The 17,521-nt window shown below is 41.0% G+C and overlaps 1 protein-coding gene and 1 long non-coding RNA gene across 2 annotated transcripts in view; one reads left to right on the top strand and one right to left on the bottom strand.

Annotated features, from left to right (window-relative positions):
• Positions 1-17,521, bottom strand: part of LOC137536175 (uncharacterized) — a 430,950-nt gene that overhangs the window by 38,879 nt on the left and 374,550 nt on the right. The window contains exon 2 of the long non-coding RNA XR_011024536.1: positions 3,933-4,009. This is a non-coding gene — a long non-coding RNA (uncharacterized lncRNA). The remainder of the gene's footprint in view (positions 1-3,932; positions 4,010-17,521) is intronic.
• Positions 9,933-14,542, top strand: DKK1 (dickkopf WNT signaling pathway inhibitor 1). Its single transcript, XM_068255301.1, has 4 exons — positions 9,933-10,245; positions 10,698-10,851; positions 11,677-11,829; positions 13,970-14,542. Exons 1-4 carry the CDS (start codon positions 10,021-10,023, stop codon positions 14,224-14,226), a joined length of 789 nt encoding a protein of 262 aa, XP_068111402.1. The 5' UTR covers positions 9,933-10,020; the 3' UTR covers positions 14,227-14,542.

Raw genomic sequence — 17,521 nt, 5'->3', positions numbered from 1 at the left:
AACTTACCGTAAAGTAAAAAGGTATTAACTACCTTGGTAAATTCATATTTGAATAACTTCTCTAATATACAGAAATATTATGTTACTTTCTATGGGACTGATTTATTAAAGGGAACCTGAAGTGTGAGGAATATGGAGGCTACCATTTTCATTCTCTAATAACCAATGCCATTGCCTGACTTCTGCTCTGAAGCGCTGCTTCTAACTATAAGGCATCTTAGGCTATAAACCCACTAGGAGCGATTTCTAATTGCTAGTGATTTCAAAAAGCTCTTGCTCATGCAATGCTATGGGGGATTTTTATAAAATCACATCGCTCAAGTGGAATCACACCCATAGCATTACATTAGCAAGAATTTTCAAATCGCAAATCGCTCAGAAAATCGCTCTTAGTGGGTTTCTGGCCTAACACACAAGAGGCTGAACTGAGTGACTAGTGTTCAAATCCCAGGTCTAGTTGGGCACTTCAGCCCAAAACAGGAACTGTGGGCACTGGGACCACCAGCTATACAAACAGCAGCTACAAATACTGATATTGGTGGGTTTGAGGAAGGGGTGACAGTTAGGGATGGGTGGGGGTCAGTTAGGGTTAGGCATCTGTGGGGAGAGGGTCGGTTAGGGTTAGGCATTGGTGGGGGAATGGGTTAGGGATTGGTGGGGGTGTTCAGCTAGGCTTAGTTATCCGTGGGGGAATGGGCAGTTTGGTTGGGCATTGGTAGAGGGAGGGCTCATGTGAGAACAGGGTTAGGTTAAGTGATACTAAAATATCTGCAAAATGTACAGATATTTTAGTATCAGAATTACCACTACCCAATAGTAGAATTTCGGTAATTTCACTAATATTCTACAAGTGATTTTATCTAGCGCCCAAATTTCCATGGCACCCTTTATACATGTGCACGTTCAGCTTCCTGGCTGGTGACCACAATCCCACTATTTGGGTACAATTAACCCCCCTGCAGAGGCGTCCTAGCCACCAGGCAAGGACAGACAGTGGCCTACAGCACCGGGTGGGGGAGGGGCGCCGCCGTGGGGGGAGGGGGGGGGGGGGAAGTGCCCACCTTCCCCTGCCAAATTGTGCGACCCCTGTGGTGAACTGGCCGTGGCATAGACGCCGTGCCAGTTCATCCCCGCAGCCCGCAGCTCCGCCTGCATAATCTTCCGGCAGGCAGAGCAGAGCTACGGCAAGATGGCGTCCGAAGCCCTGTACTGGAGACCATTTCTGTCTCCAGTACAGGGCTTCGGGCGCCATCTTCCCGTAGCCCTGCTATCTGCCTGTCAGCCCGGGACTTTTGCAGCGGCTGGCTGCGCCACTGCAGGAAGATCGTCGGGGGAGCTGCACCCAGGGAGAGGAGTCTTCTGCAGGTGAATAAATACTTTTCTTTTTACAGGTAATTATACATTTAGTGAAACACTGCCTGCATTACGATTATTTTCTGGTGAACGCTGGCCACATTACGATTATTTCATGGGGAACGCTGGCCACATACGATTATTTCCTGGGGAACGCTGCCACATTACAATTATTTCCTGGTAAACGCTGGCCACATATGATTATTTCCTTGTGAACGCTGGCCACATTACGATTATTTCCTGGTGAATGCTGCCACATTACGATTATTTCCTGGTGAATGCTGCCACATTACGATTATTTCCTGGTAAACGCTGGCCACATTACGATTATTTCCTGGTGAATGCTGCCACATTACGATTATTTCCTGGTGAATGCTGGCCACATTATGATTATTTCTTGGTAAACGCTGGCCACATTATGATTATTTCCTGGGAACGCTGCCACGTTACGATTATTTCCTGGGGAACGCTGGCCACATTATGATTATTCTCTGGTGAACGCTGCCGCATTACGATTATTTCCTGGTGAACGATGGCCACATTATGATTATTTCCTGGGGAACGCTGGCCACATTATGATTATTTTCTGGTGAACGCTGCCGCATTATAATTATTTCCTGGGGAACGCTGACACATTATGATTATTTTCTGGTGAACGCTGACGCATTATAATTATTTCCTGGGGAACGCTGACACATTATGATTATTTTCTGGTGAACGCTGCCGCATTATAATTATTTCCTGGGGAACGCTGACACATTATGATTATTTTCTGGTGAACGCTGCCGCATTACGATTATTTCCTGGCCACAGATTTTCTCGCCTGGAGCGACAAAATGGCTAGAGACGCCCCTGCCCCCCTGGCAGTATGATTATTACTGGATTTTAGGGTCTTTTTAAAAGGTTTCATACCCTATCAGGAAAATTCATGCTGCCAGAACGCAAGCAGCAGCCCCTTCTCTAACTCACCTCCTTGGGCTCCAGCGCTGCAATTTTACCTCCATCCTCCAGGTGTCGCTGTAACACTTCGGGGGAGATCAATGATGGCGTTCTCACCAGAGTGATTCAGAGCCTCCAAGGACAGGAAGGAGAATGACTACCAATGTCTGTATCCCCGGGGAGGTGAGTAAAAGCTCCTGATGCGTACAATACTCTGCATAGAGTTCCAGGCGGCTAGCCCGAGCATAGCTCGGGATTACTGACAGGGAGGTTAATATGCAGCTAAATGGCAGCATTTGTAACACCATGCATGTCATTCCTTGACATGTGGTAGTGTTACCCACCAGCAGAAAACTGAAACAGGTTATGTCCGATCACAGCTACACTTAGATGCGATTATCACCGCTGCTATCAAGCACTAGCAAGCACCAGGCCAGTGCACCAAAGCAGCTGACAGGCAGTAAAATCACTGTCTTCAGCCTCCAGTGTTAAATTACTGCACCAGAATAGGCATGTGGGTCAGATGCTTTGACCATAATCTGGACTGCTTGCTTGCTGCACAAGTGTGACTCAAAACCAAGTAAAGTCCAAAGTTCAGAATGACAGACAGGCAACTAGTATTGTTTATAATGAAATTAAGAAGGCAGCCTCCATATTCCTCTTACTGCTGGTTCCCTTTAAGGCTCTCAAGGGATACAGAACAGTGCTTATCACTGGGCAAAACAAGTCATGTTGAAAACTGGTAACCCACAAGAGCATCACACACCATATAATATTGCTGGGTGCTGAACCACATACAGTCAACAAGTAAAATCCATGGCAACCAACTGGGTAATGTGACATCCCTGTACATCACACTACTAAGGGAGGACCCAGTCTAGGATTCCAGACTGTGCTTGTGCTTCTATGAGTACTCTGTGTGTCTTCCATTTCCCACCATGGCTGGATTTGAGGCAAGGCCACAAAAGACACGGCCTTAAAGAGAACCTGTACTGAGTAAAATAATTTAAAATAAACACATGAGGTAACGTCAAATGAACATTACATAGTTACCTTGCCATCAGTTCCTTTCAAAAGCTCACCATTTTCTTCTTACAGTGATCCCTTCCAGTTCTGACAACATTTTGTCAGAACTGAAATATATCAGTTGCTGTCAGTTATATATTGGTTGCTGTCAGTTACAGCTGAGAGGAGAACTGATGTGTCCATGTTTCCCTATGGCTCAAGTAGGCGATGTTACAGTTTAACAGTGTGCTGACCAGGAAGCTGTTATGGGGTAATAGCCATTTTCAAAATGGAGGACGGAGAATTCCATTGATCACAGTGGACAAACAGGATGCAGGAGAGGAAAAATAGATAGAGTAGTAGACTACACAGGAGGTAAGTATGACTTGTGTATGCTTATTTTGACCTTTAATGTTCAGTTCAGGTTTTCTTTAAGCACCAGGATGTAAGAAGCAGGGAGTGGGCTAGCACTATCGGGCAGTTAAACTGACAAACATGTAAACTGCAGTGGCCCCAGACCCGGTCTGTTGCTGTCCTGCTTCCACAGGGCACATCATGGTGGTGACATCCGGTGTCCCAGTGCGTGCTCCCCCAGCCCAGTTTCCAGAGTATCTGGCAAAGCATTCTTTTCTTACCTCCTCTAGGTGCTCCAGCAATGTCCATCCTTTCACTACTCGTTTTAGTGCCCAGTATGTCCATCTCTTCACATTCCCTGTAATCAGACGACACAGGAGAAAATACTTGAAACAATTCAAGAAATGTATGCTATAACTGACAAACCAATTATTTTACTAAACAGGTGAAAATTAATTAATTTTGTGTAAAAGAGTACTCCATTTTCAACATGGCTTAAAGTTCCCTTGAAGTGGTTTTAAAAATAAAAATACTTACCTTGGTAGTGGGAATCTTCTGGATAGAGTCTTCCCATATCATCTTGCATTACACCAATCCAGAGAGGAGTCCTCCTAAACGTATTTGACCAGTTCCTGGTGAATTCCGGCAGTAGATAAGTGCATCCAATTTATCCAGAGGATACCAGGGTAAGTACCTCATTTTTATTTTTGTAAACGGTTTCAGAAGTAATTTAATAAGGCAGAGATGTCTGATTATTTAAAATTCAGCAAAAGATGCATGTGTGCTGATCTAACAGTATGTACTATGGAGGCAGAGTTGAGCTTCATATCCTTTTATGCAATCCTAAAGTATAGTTTTATATTAAAGAGTTACTAAAAAAAAATAATTTAGGTAGTGCAATATTGTTTGAAGTGTAACATTCACTACGCTGTAATTGTCAGCTCTATTGTTCTAGAGGGGAAAAAAGGCAAATCTTGACTGCAACTGTTATCTCAACCTGAGAGATCATGGAACTTGGTGCCTAGATAATGACTCAAATTTGAGGTTATAGACAGAGAATGCTAAAAATTCATCAGGATAGCTTTTTGAAGTGTCGAAATAATAAACCCTGTCTTGTTGTAAGAGTAATAACCCGCGAGACAAGCTCTGAAAAGCTCCTAGCATCAGATAAATAGGAGCAATTCTGTGTTTGTATGTTATTCACATTAAATGGAGACATGTGTCTTAGCAATCCCCTCTTCATTCCAAAGGAACAATTACTGGCGGTGTCTTTACAGCCACATTGATTAAATGACTCAACACAACACAACACAGAGAACTACTGACACAAACTTCAAATAACCTTCCTACAGCATGAGTACACTGACACGTGTATTATAAACCTTAATTATATCACATTGGGGTATCATCATTCTGTAATGATCAAGTTTGTACGCGAGACAAATAATTAGCAGAACACCATGTTTCTACAAATGTAAAATGTATGTATGTATATATATATATATATATATATATATATTTATTCCCCCCCGCCCCGGAGAGAGGATACGCTTTGACTTGCAGTTCTACAGCAATCAAATGAGCAGAAATAGTCCAATTACCTTTTCTTTTATAACTGAAGAAGCATGCAATGCCATAAATCTATTTCTGTGTTCCCGCTGTATGATGGTATGTGGGCATTTTAGGAAGAATGAATGTGTCTAATTTTACTTCTTACAAGAGTAGGATAGGAAGAGCTATGGATGAGTACGAATTCTCTGTTATTCCACAGTACTTCTAAATCACCACTAGTTGGCGATAAAGCCTTAGATAAGTCTCTCTCTCACAGATAACAGTATGAGAATTTGTGTAACTGCAGGCTGAGATGATTTTGCAGTTCTGCACTTTACAGATGTCAGAGAGTTCACAGGTCTCAAGGTATTTTTATGAAGACACACATGGTCTTGATTCTTTTAACTCTAGTTTTCTCTAAGGAATTGTTTTTACACCCTATCAATAATTTTCAGTTTCTAGTAACTCAAAAAGTGCTCAAAATAAGTTTTTCCTGAATTAATTTGAGTTAAATGTTTCTTTCCTTACCTATTTCTCACTTTTAGGTGCTGAAAATACATTTGTTGGATTTCACAGGAAATAATCTATGGAGAGAAAATTCAGCAGAAGCGCTGAATTGGGACCAACTTACAGCTGTTACTAATATTTGAAAACTTATCCGATTGACCGCTAATCAAATCCATTTTCACGGAACCAGCGCCAGTGTGAACCAGGCTTGAAACAATAAAAAACTTTAAAAGTAGATTTAAATATAAAACTGAAGGATATCTAAAAAAAATATTCTTTAGGAGATAGTGGATAGATACAATTGTTCTCAACTGTTTATTTTCACCTTGTGTTTTTTACAACTTGCAGAAGAACTTATACATGTGTGGGATCACTGGCTGAACATGTTTTATTATTATTTATTGTATTTATAAAGGGCCAATTTATTACATAGCGCTGGACAATAAATGTTAACAAGGGGTGTCAGACAGAGAGGTAGCATAAGCGTAAACAACATAAGCACAAGCTTACATGCAAACAGGGTTAAAAATACATGATGAAGTGACTGGGAAGCTGGTCACAGAGACCCAGCAATTAAAGTCTGAGATAGTCCATCATTGGAATGGTGTCAATGGTGAGGTTGCAAAATCAAGAAGAATATGTGGGGATGGATCCTGCCAAAGGCTTATGCTGGGCATACACGGCGTCGAGGGAGGCTTATCAATCGAGCCTGATGGCTCAATTGATAATATCCGACGTGTCTGATCACCGCGGGGATTGATTCCACACTCGATACCCGCGGGCGGACAATAGCGGCGAATCGAGCGGAAGAAGCGCCGGCGGGGACGAGCGGGAATTGATCCGGGCGGACGAGCAGGGACGCGGCGGGAGTCGATCCGGCGGCTAATTCAGCCGCCGGATCGACTCGTGCATGCCCATCAATACACGGCGTCGAGGGAGGCTTATTAATCGAGCCTGATGGCTTGATTGATAATATCCGACATGTCCACGGGGGGATCGATTCCGCGCTCGATACACACGGGCAGACAACAGCAGCAAACTAGCAGAAGATAAGAAGCGCCGGCGGGGACGAGCGGGAATCGATCCGGGCGCACGGGGGCGGACGAGCGGGGACGCGGTGGGAGTCGATCCGGCGGCTAATCGAGCCACTGGATCGACTCATGTATGCCCAGCATTATAATCTAAAGTGGAGGGGGTAGGGACACACTAGGTAGGGCTCTGGAATAGGTGTGGTGGTTGGGGGAAGGGAAGTTAGGCCATATTAAAAATGTACTTTTGAGGGATTTCTTGAAGGTGTTATGGTAAATAAAGTATTCTTATCCATGAATCTATTTGCATTTAATCTGCAGTGGATCTTCTTTCATGAATGTAAAGCAAGGATGAATTCTAAAACTTGGTACACATGCTAGGTGGCTCTCAGTCAGGACAGTCTCTGTGTAGCTGAGAGATCCAGAACGATGGGTCATCTCAGGCCTAGTGCAGGTCAAGCACATGGTTATCCTCACTCTTTCTGTGCAGAGCAGTTCCCTCAAGTCCCTATGGATGACACTAATTGGGCATGTGTAAACACCTTTACAGCAGGAAGGCAAAGAAAAAACTAACTATTATGGTACATTCAGTCTGCCTAACAATTTCTTTCCATGAGGACACTATAGAGATAGAGGCAACCTGCTTTAGGGGAATACCCCGACCCTCATCTCAGCCAAACAGCGATGAATACTATTGTTTCCCTCCTAGCCCCTCATGATCCGTGTGGCACACATTTCCCCTCTCTCTGCCCCCTTCCATTGAGACAGAGCAGGTTGCTAATCTGTAGGCTAGTGATGCGTCTGTACACCCTCCACCATGAACTGTTGCTGCAGAGCTAATGTCCCGATCCCTGTCAAGTGATCACAATCTCAAGTGTGTACCCAGCTTTATTAGTGCACATGGCTTAAAACCACATATTGTCATGCCAGTTATGGAAAGTACAAGCGTCACTCTTAATAATCATTGTTCAATTGTTAGGGCGATACTGCTCATGCAGAGCACTGTGTCGATGGGCTTCTTAGCTATAGCTAAAAGTGCCCACTAATGATACAATCTTGATTATACAATCTTACCACTTCTATGGAATATGAGGGAATACTTAAAGAATCCATGCAAAGTCTACACACTCGGTTTTCCTGTCTACTTCATAGATTTGGTAAGATTGTACAATCAAAATTGTATCATTAGTCAGAATATAGTGTGCTTGTTTGGTGCCCTTTCATCAGTGTGATTTACAGATCACATATGCCAAGATTTGTAAATTGGATGCCGTCCTAATGGAAGCTTTAACACCACCATAAACTGTATTAGACATTTGCATCTATGGCATGCCAGTTGTATAATTTGGGCACTAGAATTCACCTATCATACAGCCAAATTTGTGATTATAGCACAGAGGATGCCTTCCAATTAATTAAGATCATTCAAATTGCGTTGAATGATCACATCTGATGAAGAATTGTACCGTTAATGGGCACCTTTACAAATACGGGTAAGACTGTACAATCAAGATTGAGGTGTGTGTGTGTGTGTTTACGCCTGAATAATAACCTCAAAGGTATTTATTATTGAGATTTCTTCCAATTGTAATTTTGCAAGTAAGCCAAAGCTAGTCTGGATACTGAATAAAAAAAAATGCTCAACTGTGAAAAGATTTACCAGATACACACCAATAACTATTCTGTGTTCCTTTTGTCTTTCTCTGCCTGAAAGAGTTAAAAATCAGGTATGAAAGTAACAGTTTCTGTCTGTGTCAGGACTGGGTAGAACAATAGCATAATCCTTGCCAATAAGCAAATACAGTCACAAAACACTTTCCTGGTAGAAAATGGCTTCTTAGAGCAGGAAAGAGATAAAATGGTCAATAGTTCATAGATTTAAGCTCTGGCATACTTCAATGAATGTGTCATTGAGCAGAGACAATAAGGCCCAGTTCACACTGGCGGTAAAAAACGGTCCATTTGAGGAACTGATCATTTGCTAACCTATGGATCTGTTCACATCCGTCCATTCAAACAGATCCGTTCAGCACAATATGCTGAACGGACCGCAAGTTTCCTCCTGCATCAATTTTGCTGGACCGCTGAGCCCAGCAAAATGCAAATGGAAGCTGAAGCCCTGCATCATGGGCAATGAGAAAACAGAAGGTTTCTTCACAGTAGTGAAGAAATGGACCATTCTAAACAGAAAACTCCACTTTGGGGGTGGGCGTCTGGGGGGATGGGGAGAAATGGAACAGAAGCAGCTGAATGGCAATGGAGCGGCAACAGAGTGAAAACGTATCCGATTGACCGGTGTTCAAATCCGTTTTCACGGAACTAGCGCCAGTGTGAACCAGGCTTGAAACAATAAAAAAATTTAAAAGTAGATTTAAACATAAAACTGAAGGATATCTAAAAAAAAATATTCTTTAGGAGATAGTGGATAGATACAATTGTTCTCAACTGTTTATTTTCACCTTGTGTTGTTTACTACTTGCAGTAGAACTTATACCTTGTGTGGGATCACTGGCTGAACATGTGACACTAATTACACAGGTACCTAACATTTGCACCACAAATGCAAAACACACAAATACTTGCATGTTCACTGGGATATACTACCTGGGGAGGCTGAGTAAGAAGGATATGCTGAGAGAGAGAGAGAGAGAGAGAGAGAGAGAGAGAGAGAGAGAGAGAGAGAGAGAGAGAGAGACAAGCAGAGAATGCACATTTACTCAAATGCTGAAGAACAGGCTTTATAAAAATGAAATCAATAATGTATTGCAAACAGTAATTTATATGTTCTCTATTCCACATCTAAAGTTGCAAATAGCCCTCACTGTTTCAGCATGTATACACCCACAAATTGTATTTAGCTGTGATATAGAAAACGATATTCTCTCTAATAATATATATATATATATATATATATTCACTTCCTCTTCTGTTATTTTGCAATGCCTCCTCCTGCTGGCTGACCTGTGTGATCTTCAGGAAAATTAATTGCTAATTACAATGATTGTGAAATCCCTGGCTGCCAGTCTGCCCTCTGTGATTTAGACATGGCTGGAGCGTCATAAATCCCACAGCTTTGAAATCCCATCCCTTGCCTTTGTTGTCCCGTGCTGGGGGCGTGTGTGCAAACAAGCCGTGCGGTATAAGTACAGCTCTAGGTCCTGACTCCTGAGCATCTTCACCAAGTAGCACTGAAGCTCTTCATCGCTGTAGGATTACTGCTCTCTGCCAGTGAGGAATCTGCTGTGCAGCCCGGCTTAGAGAAGCTCATCTCACAGTACTGCCAATGCACCGCGCAGTGATCAGGATGCTGCTGTCCCTTGTCACCTTGTGCTACACTCTCATTCATGGAGCCTCTACCTATGTCATGAAGACTGGTTCTAACTCCAACTCCATCAAGAGCGTGCCTGCAGCACCAGCAGGACAACCTATGGGCTTCTATCCAGTCAGTGTCAGCCCGGACTCATTCTATGATATGGCTAACAAATACCAACCCTTTGATGCCTATCCGGTAAGTGAACACAGCTTTCTTTGCGGTAATTACTTGCTAAACACTTGTCTGTAAATTTTAAGTGCATCCAATAAAAATGCAGCCAGTCAAATTACCAGTATAGCAAATAAAATGGATTTATAGTTCGTGCAAAGATTAATGGTAGTAGCCTGCCGATGTGCCAATATTTCAACATACACACCGGCAGTGTAACTATTGATGGGAGGATATGCTTACAATTAAGTTATGTAGCTCCAATTTACTGTAATCCAGTACGATTCCTCTAAAGTAAGGATTGTTAATTCATAGGCAGGACAGAATGGAATTTTAAACTGATATCTGAAATATGACTTGGTGGCATGCCAACGTTTCATTATGTTAAGTAGTAGCCGATAATTTAGTGGCCAGTCATTTTACGGAATACTAGTCTGTCACTTTCCTACTAGTACTGACATTGCCTCATCTCTCATCAGCTGTACACATGCACGGAAGATGATGATTGTGCCCTGGATGAATTCTGTCACAACTCCAGAAGTGGCAACACCATGGTGTGCCTGGCATGCAGAAAACGCCGGAAGCGCTGTGTTCGGGATGCCATGTGCTGTATGGGCAACTACTGCAGTAACGGTAAGTACTGTCACTATAGTGGAATGTAACGACTCTGGCTCTGCAGCTGCTGGAACATTTTAGTTATCATAACACTTCCTTCACATATTGGTGTTTCAGACTAGGAATAACATTTATGTAGACTTTGAAAGTTCGTTATTCTGGTCTATTAGACTGACAAAAGCTTGCTACACTGAGATTAACAAGTATTGCAAATGTTTTCAATCAACATACAATGGGATCACTTAAAAACAAATCACTATGCATAACACTGTTAGGTAACCAACAACTGTTTACAGTAAACTCTACTTTTTATAAGAAGGCAGTGCTAAACAAACAGGGCTGAATTATTTAAGTTGGGAGGGAAGAAACATTCAAAGGCATTCAAAGGGGGTTTCAGAATCCAATGAATACCACAGCTGTAACACTAAGTGGATTATTCATCCTAACAACAAAATATGGTACTGCCTGTGGTCTTTTTGATGATATGAATAAACTAAAGAGAAAAGCCCAAAGGAAACCTAAAGGAGACTCCCTCACAATTTAGCATGATCACTAAAGGGTAATTTACAGCAACAATTGCTAATGGTTCCAACACACTTTAAAGCCAGGCTGCCAACAATGTGGGCCCCCTATCAGGAGTGGTCTCTTTATTATCCCATTATGTAGTCAGATAAAACACATTGTCCCGCTATGTATGAGGTCTGCTGGGTGATTGCTTTGTGATGCTGACAGCTGTTTACAGGTGTACTCCTTAATCACCTCCTTATTGATTGTATTATTCTACTTCTAATGGCTCACACTTCCAACACCATTGTGCTAACATGTGCCCTGCTCTCTTCACAGGTATCTGTGTGCCCATTGAACAAGAAAATGACCGTTTCTCACAGCTTGGTTATCAAGAGGAAACAGTCATGGAACCCTATAATAATGATCATGTTACTGTGGATACCAGCACTAAATTCACCACATCTCCCTCTGGAATGCAACCATTTAAAGGTAAGAAGGGCCATCAATGTGATTCTAATGCTAAGCAGTGCTGAGTGGAGAATTTGCCTATTCCTATCCCCACTCCCATGGAAGTGGAAGTCATGGTGAGGAAATAAGAGGAATAGTTGCTGAGTAAACAAAACTGCTGGCTAACTGGTGGTAGTGACCACATCTGATTTAATTTCTACATCTTCCTCTTCAGTGGGAGTGAATAATTCTATACTAGACTAATTCTCTGCATAAATCAACACCAATGCTGAATACAATTCCCAGCCATGGCATCTACACTATAAAATTGTGATGAATCAAGACCAATTTGATAGGCTTAGTCTTCCGTTCACAACTATTCTGCATTAAAGATAGATACACGTATTAATACCCTACACACAAGTGCTACATCCAAATCATACGTATTAAAGGACAACTGAAGTGAGAGGGATGTGGAGGCTGCAGTATTTATTTCCTCTGAAACAATAACAGTTGCCTGGCATTCATGATGATCTATCTGACTGCAGTGATGTCTGAATCACACCAGAAACAAGCATGCAGCTAATCTTGTCAGATCTGACAATAATGACATATACACATGCATATGCTTGTTCAGAGTCTATGGCTAAAAGTATTAGAGGATCAGCATGATAGCCAGGCAACTGGTGTTGTTTAAAAGGAAATGAATATGGCAGCCTCCATATTCCTTTTCGTGTCAGTTGTCCTTTAAGTACTAATTAAGTACTAATTAGTGAACTAAGTTAAATGGACAAAGTGCAGTAAATTTGTGGTTTTGAAGGGACTAAATAGAGAGTCATTGGAGACCAGCAGACTTGGAGCTTAGGAGACATGCACCACTGCATCATCTATTCAGATGATCAATTCAGAAATAATCTCAAAGGGCCTGGAAATTATGGGAAAAAAAATATTACTCTAATAGCAATCAGAATGAGAGTTATTTCCTCAATCTCAAACGTGGGTAATTTGACTAAAAAAAAAACATAAGAAAATTCAAGGCCATTTACATAGCTTGTGATTTTTATTTGGTCATTTTCTCAAAAATGATGATTTTTGTCAGTCACACCATAGGCATGTGGAGGGATAGTAACAGTATGTTATTCAGGAGAATATGATGTTCAGTACTTTCTAAATATGCTGAATGTTGTAAGTAGAGATTGTCAATAAGATTCAGATAATGCACAGTTGATGCAGATTTTATGCAAATGCATGCAGCTTGAAAACATACATTTTTAATATGCATACATTTGTCCAAACATTAGATTGATTTGTGCATCATCTCAGAATTATGTCATTCTCACTTACCATCCCTAGTTGCAAGTCCACTATTTAACATATAAATTCACTTCTCTATATTGATGAATTGGATTTGTTGATGAATAATGGAGAAAAAGCTTAAAGTATGGGGACATTGTACAACAAATAATCTTAAAGGAAACACAAGGTAAAAAACAGCTGATGAGATAAACATTTGTATCTATCCTCCTTTTTTTGGAAATCCCCCAGTTTTATTTTAATTTATATTAAATCTATTGTTTACATTTTTACTGTTTTGTTGTCTCTGCTCAATGACACATGCATTGAAGTATGCCAGAGCTAAAATCTATGATCTATTGACCCTTTTTATCTATGTCCTGCTTTTAGAAGCCATTTTTTCCAGGAAAGTGTTTTATGGTTTTAACTCCTCATCAGTGTGGGTTACATTAGTCCAACCCAGACAGGAACTGTCACTTGCATACCTGGTTTTCAACTCTTTCAGGCAGAGAAAGAAAAAAGAAACACAGCATAGTTGTGTGCTTGCCACTATACAGACACATGTCTATCTCATCATGTCACATGTCATCCCGTGTATCCTTTAGCTGTGGATAGTGTGTAAATCCATATTTCACATTTTTGTAAGAACAATTTGCAATGCCACATATAGTGAGATATTGGTCAAGCAGGATGGGCACAATGACATAATGCATAAAAATAGTGATGTTTATGGTGTGTATTTACTACTGCTTTAGGGGATAGCCATAAGTAAAGTTAAAGAATACAGTAGGAATTACTATTTTTTTTTTTTATCCGTTTGCTCCATTATTGGCAACAAGGAGTAGTTGAGGAAATTGAAATAATTCTCTTTATTTTTGTGACTGCCTAGGTCGCGATGGTGATGTTTGTCTCCGGTCAAGTGACTGTGGTGCAGGACTATGCTGTGCTCGCCATTTCTGGTCAAAGATCTGCAAACCTGTCCTTGAAGAAGGTCAAGTGTGCACTAAACACAGGAGAAAAGGTTCCCATGGCCTGGAGATCTTCCAGCGATGTCATTGTGGAGCAGGATTGTACTGCAAGTTACAGAAAGGAGAATTCACAACGGTGCCTAAAACCTCAAGACTTCACACTTGTCAGAGGCATTGAGGACCCTTGGTGGACTTGATACTGAGTTAAGCTAGGACTTTGCTTGATGGTTAACTTACTCTTTGGAAGTGATTCTGTACAGTATCACAATTTACTCTGCATACTCTGGTTGTCAACCATCCAGAGCTACCTGAATGGTTTCATTTTATGGGACTGCTCTTTATTTAGTGTTGCAGTAAATTACTGTATTGTAAATACAAACACAACTATCGGTTGTATATATTTATGAATAATAATATTAATATGAGTTCTAAATGTTTATCCCATCATTCATTTTACCTTTTGAATGTACATATAAATATATCTATATAAAAATATACCCTTTCCTTTTTTATATGGTACATAGGGTTTATGTCATAGAATGTTGGATTCTTTATTTTAAATAAAATATGTCAAAATAAGATTAAGGTCTGCTGTGATTTTTGCAATGGTAATGACATGCACCAGTTATAATTTGTTACAAATATAGTCAGTAATTTGTGTTTTATGCAGATTTTACAAAGAAATGAATGAGGGATGGTACAATGGCACATGTGCTTTGCCATGATGAGTCCCCAGTGTGAATCTGGGCCAGGACAATATCTACATGGAGTTTGTTTATGTTCTACCTGTTTGGTTTGGGGATGTGGATGGAAACCCAAACAAATCATACAGACAAGTTAGTCCCCCACCTGCTGCCTCAGAATTCTCCTTAGACTATGATAGGGATATGTGACTATAGTACGGATTAGATTGTGAGCTCCTCTGAGGGACAATTAGTGCCATTACTACATTCAGTATAAAATGCTGCAGAAGATGTCAGCAGTGTATAGCTACACAATCATAATGATAAATAGTGCAAGAAAAGGCAAATCATAGAATTATTTGACATGCAGTCACGGTTTTAGATTTTTAAGTAGTCGGCAAAAATATCATTTTTCTTGTTGGTCAGATGGGTTTATTACGGAATGATTTGGTAAGTTCAAGATTGATGCATTTTGCTGTAAAATACATTAATATCTAGTATACCCACTGTACATGCAATGGCTGTTTTTCTACAAAAAGAAACAAGATGTCACTGTAGTATGTACTTGTGTTCACTTCAAACCATACAGTAACAGGCTAATAAATATAACGCACACATACAGTATATATAAAACATACACACACTTCTCTGTACACGATTGGTTATTTGACTTGCCCCTCATCTGTACTAAATCTCCCACAGACACAAACATTGCACTTCAACTTTTTAAGGATAGAGACTACTTCCTAGCAATTCATCTGGTCCTAAACATACGAAAACAAAACAAAAACCTAAAAAAAAATGTAGTGTTTCAATTCAACCTAATTCAGGTATAGATGATGGTGCAGGCTTTGTCAGGAGCTCAAATTCCAGATTTTTATTCCAATAGGGAATGTAATTTTTCTCTCTCTTTTATAGGATTGTCTTGGTAATCTTGAGGTAATTTTAACAAGCCATAGTTGCTTCCAGGTTACTTGCACTCCTGTTTGTAGAGGTATAAAAGGTCTAACTATATGGTGAACAAAAGCCAAAAGGTGTCTTATTTTACTATACAACATGGAAGTAGACTTGAAATGAGCAAGAAGCTTTTGATTTGGAAGTACAAGTTCTGACAGCACTAATATCCTCTGGCAGGGATGTTGTGATGGGACTCATAGTCCTTCTACAGCCAGAGCCTGAGGCTTATTGTGTCTCCACTAGACACCCCTAAATCTCCTCCTGAAGGCACAAAGCAGAAAGAGTGGCCACAATTCAAAGAAGAGTAAATTTCAAAGGACAGGATGTAAAGTGATGTGCCACTATCTTTTGTCAATGGTCGGTTATACAGGTCCTGCAAGCAACACCCTCCCCTTCTATCTATCCCAGTGAGTTTTATTCATCTTCAGGAAGCTGCTCTCACTTTCTGCAACCTCTCAGATCATCCCAGGTTAAAAGTGCAGGAAAACACAATGTGGAAAAAGGAAACAGAAAACCAACTCTGGGACATCAACTGTGATATTTCCGCTGGAGAGAAAGACAAGGAACAGCTTCTGAGAAAACACTGTCATCTGATCTGTCAGCTTGAAGTGGTGACATGACATACAAGACTTTCTATTCCATTTATTTGGCAAATTATAAAGTCTAGAGAAGATTTCTTTAATAGATGTTTTTAATATGCTGTATATTGCTGTCTTTCAGGGGAGAAAAAGTCCACAGTTATTTATTAAACATGAACCTGAACATCATAAATTGCAGCTACTGATCTGATTCTGATTGGTGTAGGTTATTATGCACAGGTTTACAATGCAGAGAGATTAATGCTGTTGTTAATAGGATGGCCAGAGATGGTCAAAAGGCTGTTGGTGGGGAACTGGCAACACAAACACACACCCTGAACAGTGTAATATCTAGCAAAATCAATAAATAACCCACAAACAATGCAAATAGAATCATGAATCAAAATAGGATTAGGTGTCACCATCCTCAGCTTTTTATCATATAATCCCTTCAGTTGTTTTTCAAGAACATTTAGTCATGTACATGATTGATTAAACAATTACAGAAAACAAGAGAACTTGTAGGTAAAAACACAATCATTAACAAACAGAATCAGGTGTATAGGGTGACAAAAACCTGGATGAGGAATTATCAGGCTCTTTTAGCAACAATTATTCCTCCACTACGGGGCCGGATTTACCATAAGGCACTGTAGGCACGTGCCTACAGGCACTCGATGATGAAAAGGCGTCTCTCTCCCCTCCCCAAGCACCTCCTTCCCTATGTAGAGTACTGAGAGTGTAAATAAGAGGTTACTCACAATGCTCTCGGCATTCCACTGATGAGATCTCCCTTCAGTCAGGGGCACCTGAGGTCCCTCTATCTACCTAATACTTGGGGGCACCTCTAGCTACTTAATATTGAGGATAGATCTGGCTTCCTAATGCTAAGGGGCACCTCTAGCTACCTATGACAGGCAAGGGAAGTAAGGGAGAAGCGACAGCTGGGCCAGCCAGCACCCTTGTGGTGTTGTTTGGTGGGTGTTTGTAGGTTCATGGAGGGCCGAAGTCTAAGGTGCCAGGACATCTATGCCTATAGGCTCCTGTAATGTAAATCCGGGCCTGCTCCACTACCTCAACTTTCCCACCTAATTTCTCCTCCCCCACCAATAAGCAGGTTCTTGCCACCACTAGTGATGGTCCTGTCTAGGAGAACTCATGGAGAAGTATGCAATTTTGTTTGATCAATGTATAGATTTGCAAAGCCCTGATTTGCTTTTCCATGAGTTTTCCTACACATGACAATCACTAACCA

The sequence above is a fragment of the Hyperolius riggenbachi genome, chromosome 10 (assembly GCF_040937935.1).
Source record: "Hyperolius riggenbachi isolate aHypRig1 chromosome 10, aHypRig1.pri, whole genome shotgun sequence".
Classification (NCBI taxonomy): domain Eukaryota; kingdom Metazoa; phylum Chordata; class Amphibia; order Anura; family Hyperoliidae; genus Hyperolius; species Hyperolius riggenbachi.
This window is presented reverse-complemented; position numbering and strand designations above follow the sequence as displayed.

Excerpts from the sequence above, each read along its gene's own strand:
- DKK1 (XM_068255301.1), top strand. The coding sequence starts at position 10,021 with ATGCACCGCGCAGTGATCAGGATGCTGCTGTCCCTTGTCACCTTGTGC. Across the intron at positions 10,246-10,697 it reads AACCCTTTGATGCCTATCCG|CTGTACACATGCACGGAAGA; the intron begins GTAAGTGAACAC and ends ATCTCTCATCAG. Across the intron at positions 11,830-13,969 it reads TGGAATGCAACCATTTAAAG|GTCGCGATGGTGATGTTTGT; the intron begins GTAAGAAGGGCC and ends GTGACTGCCTAG.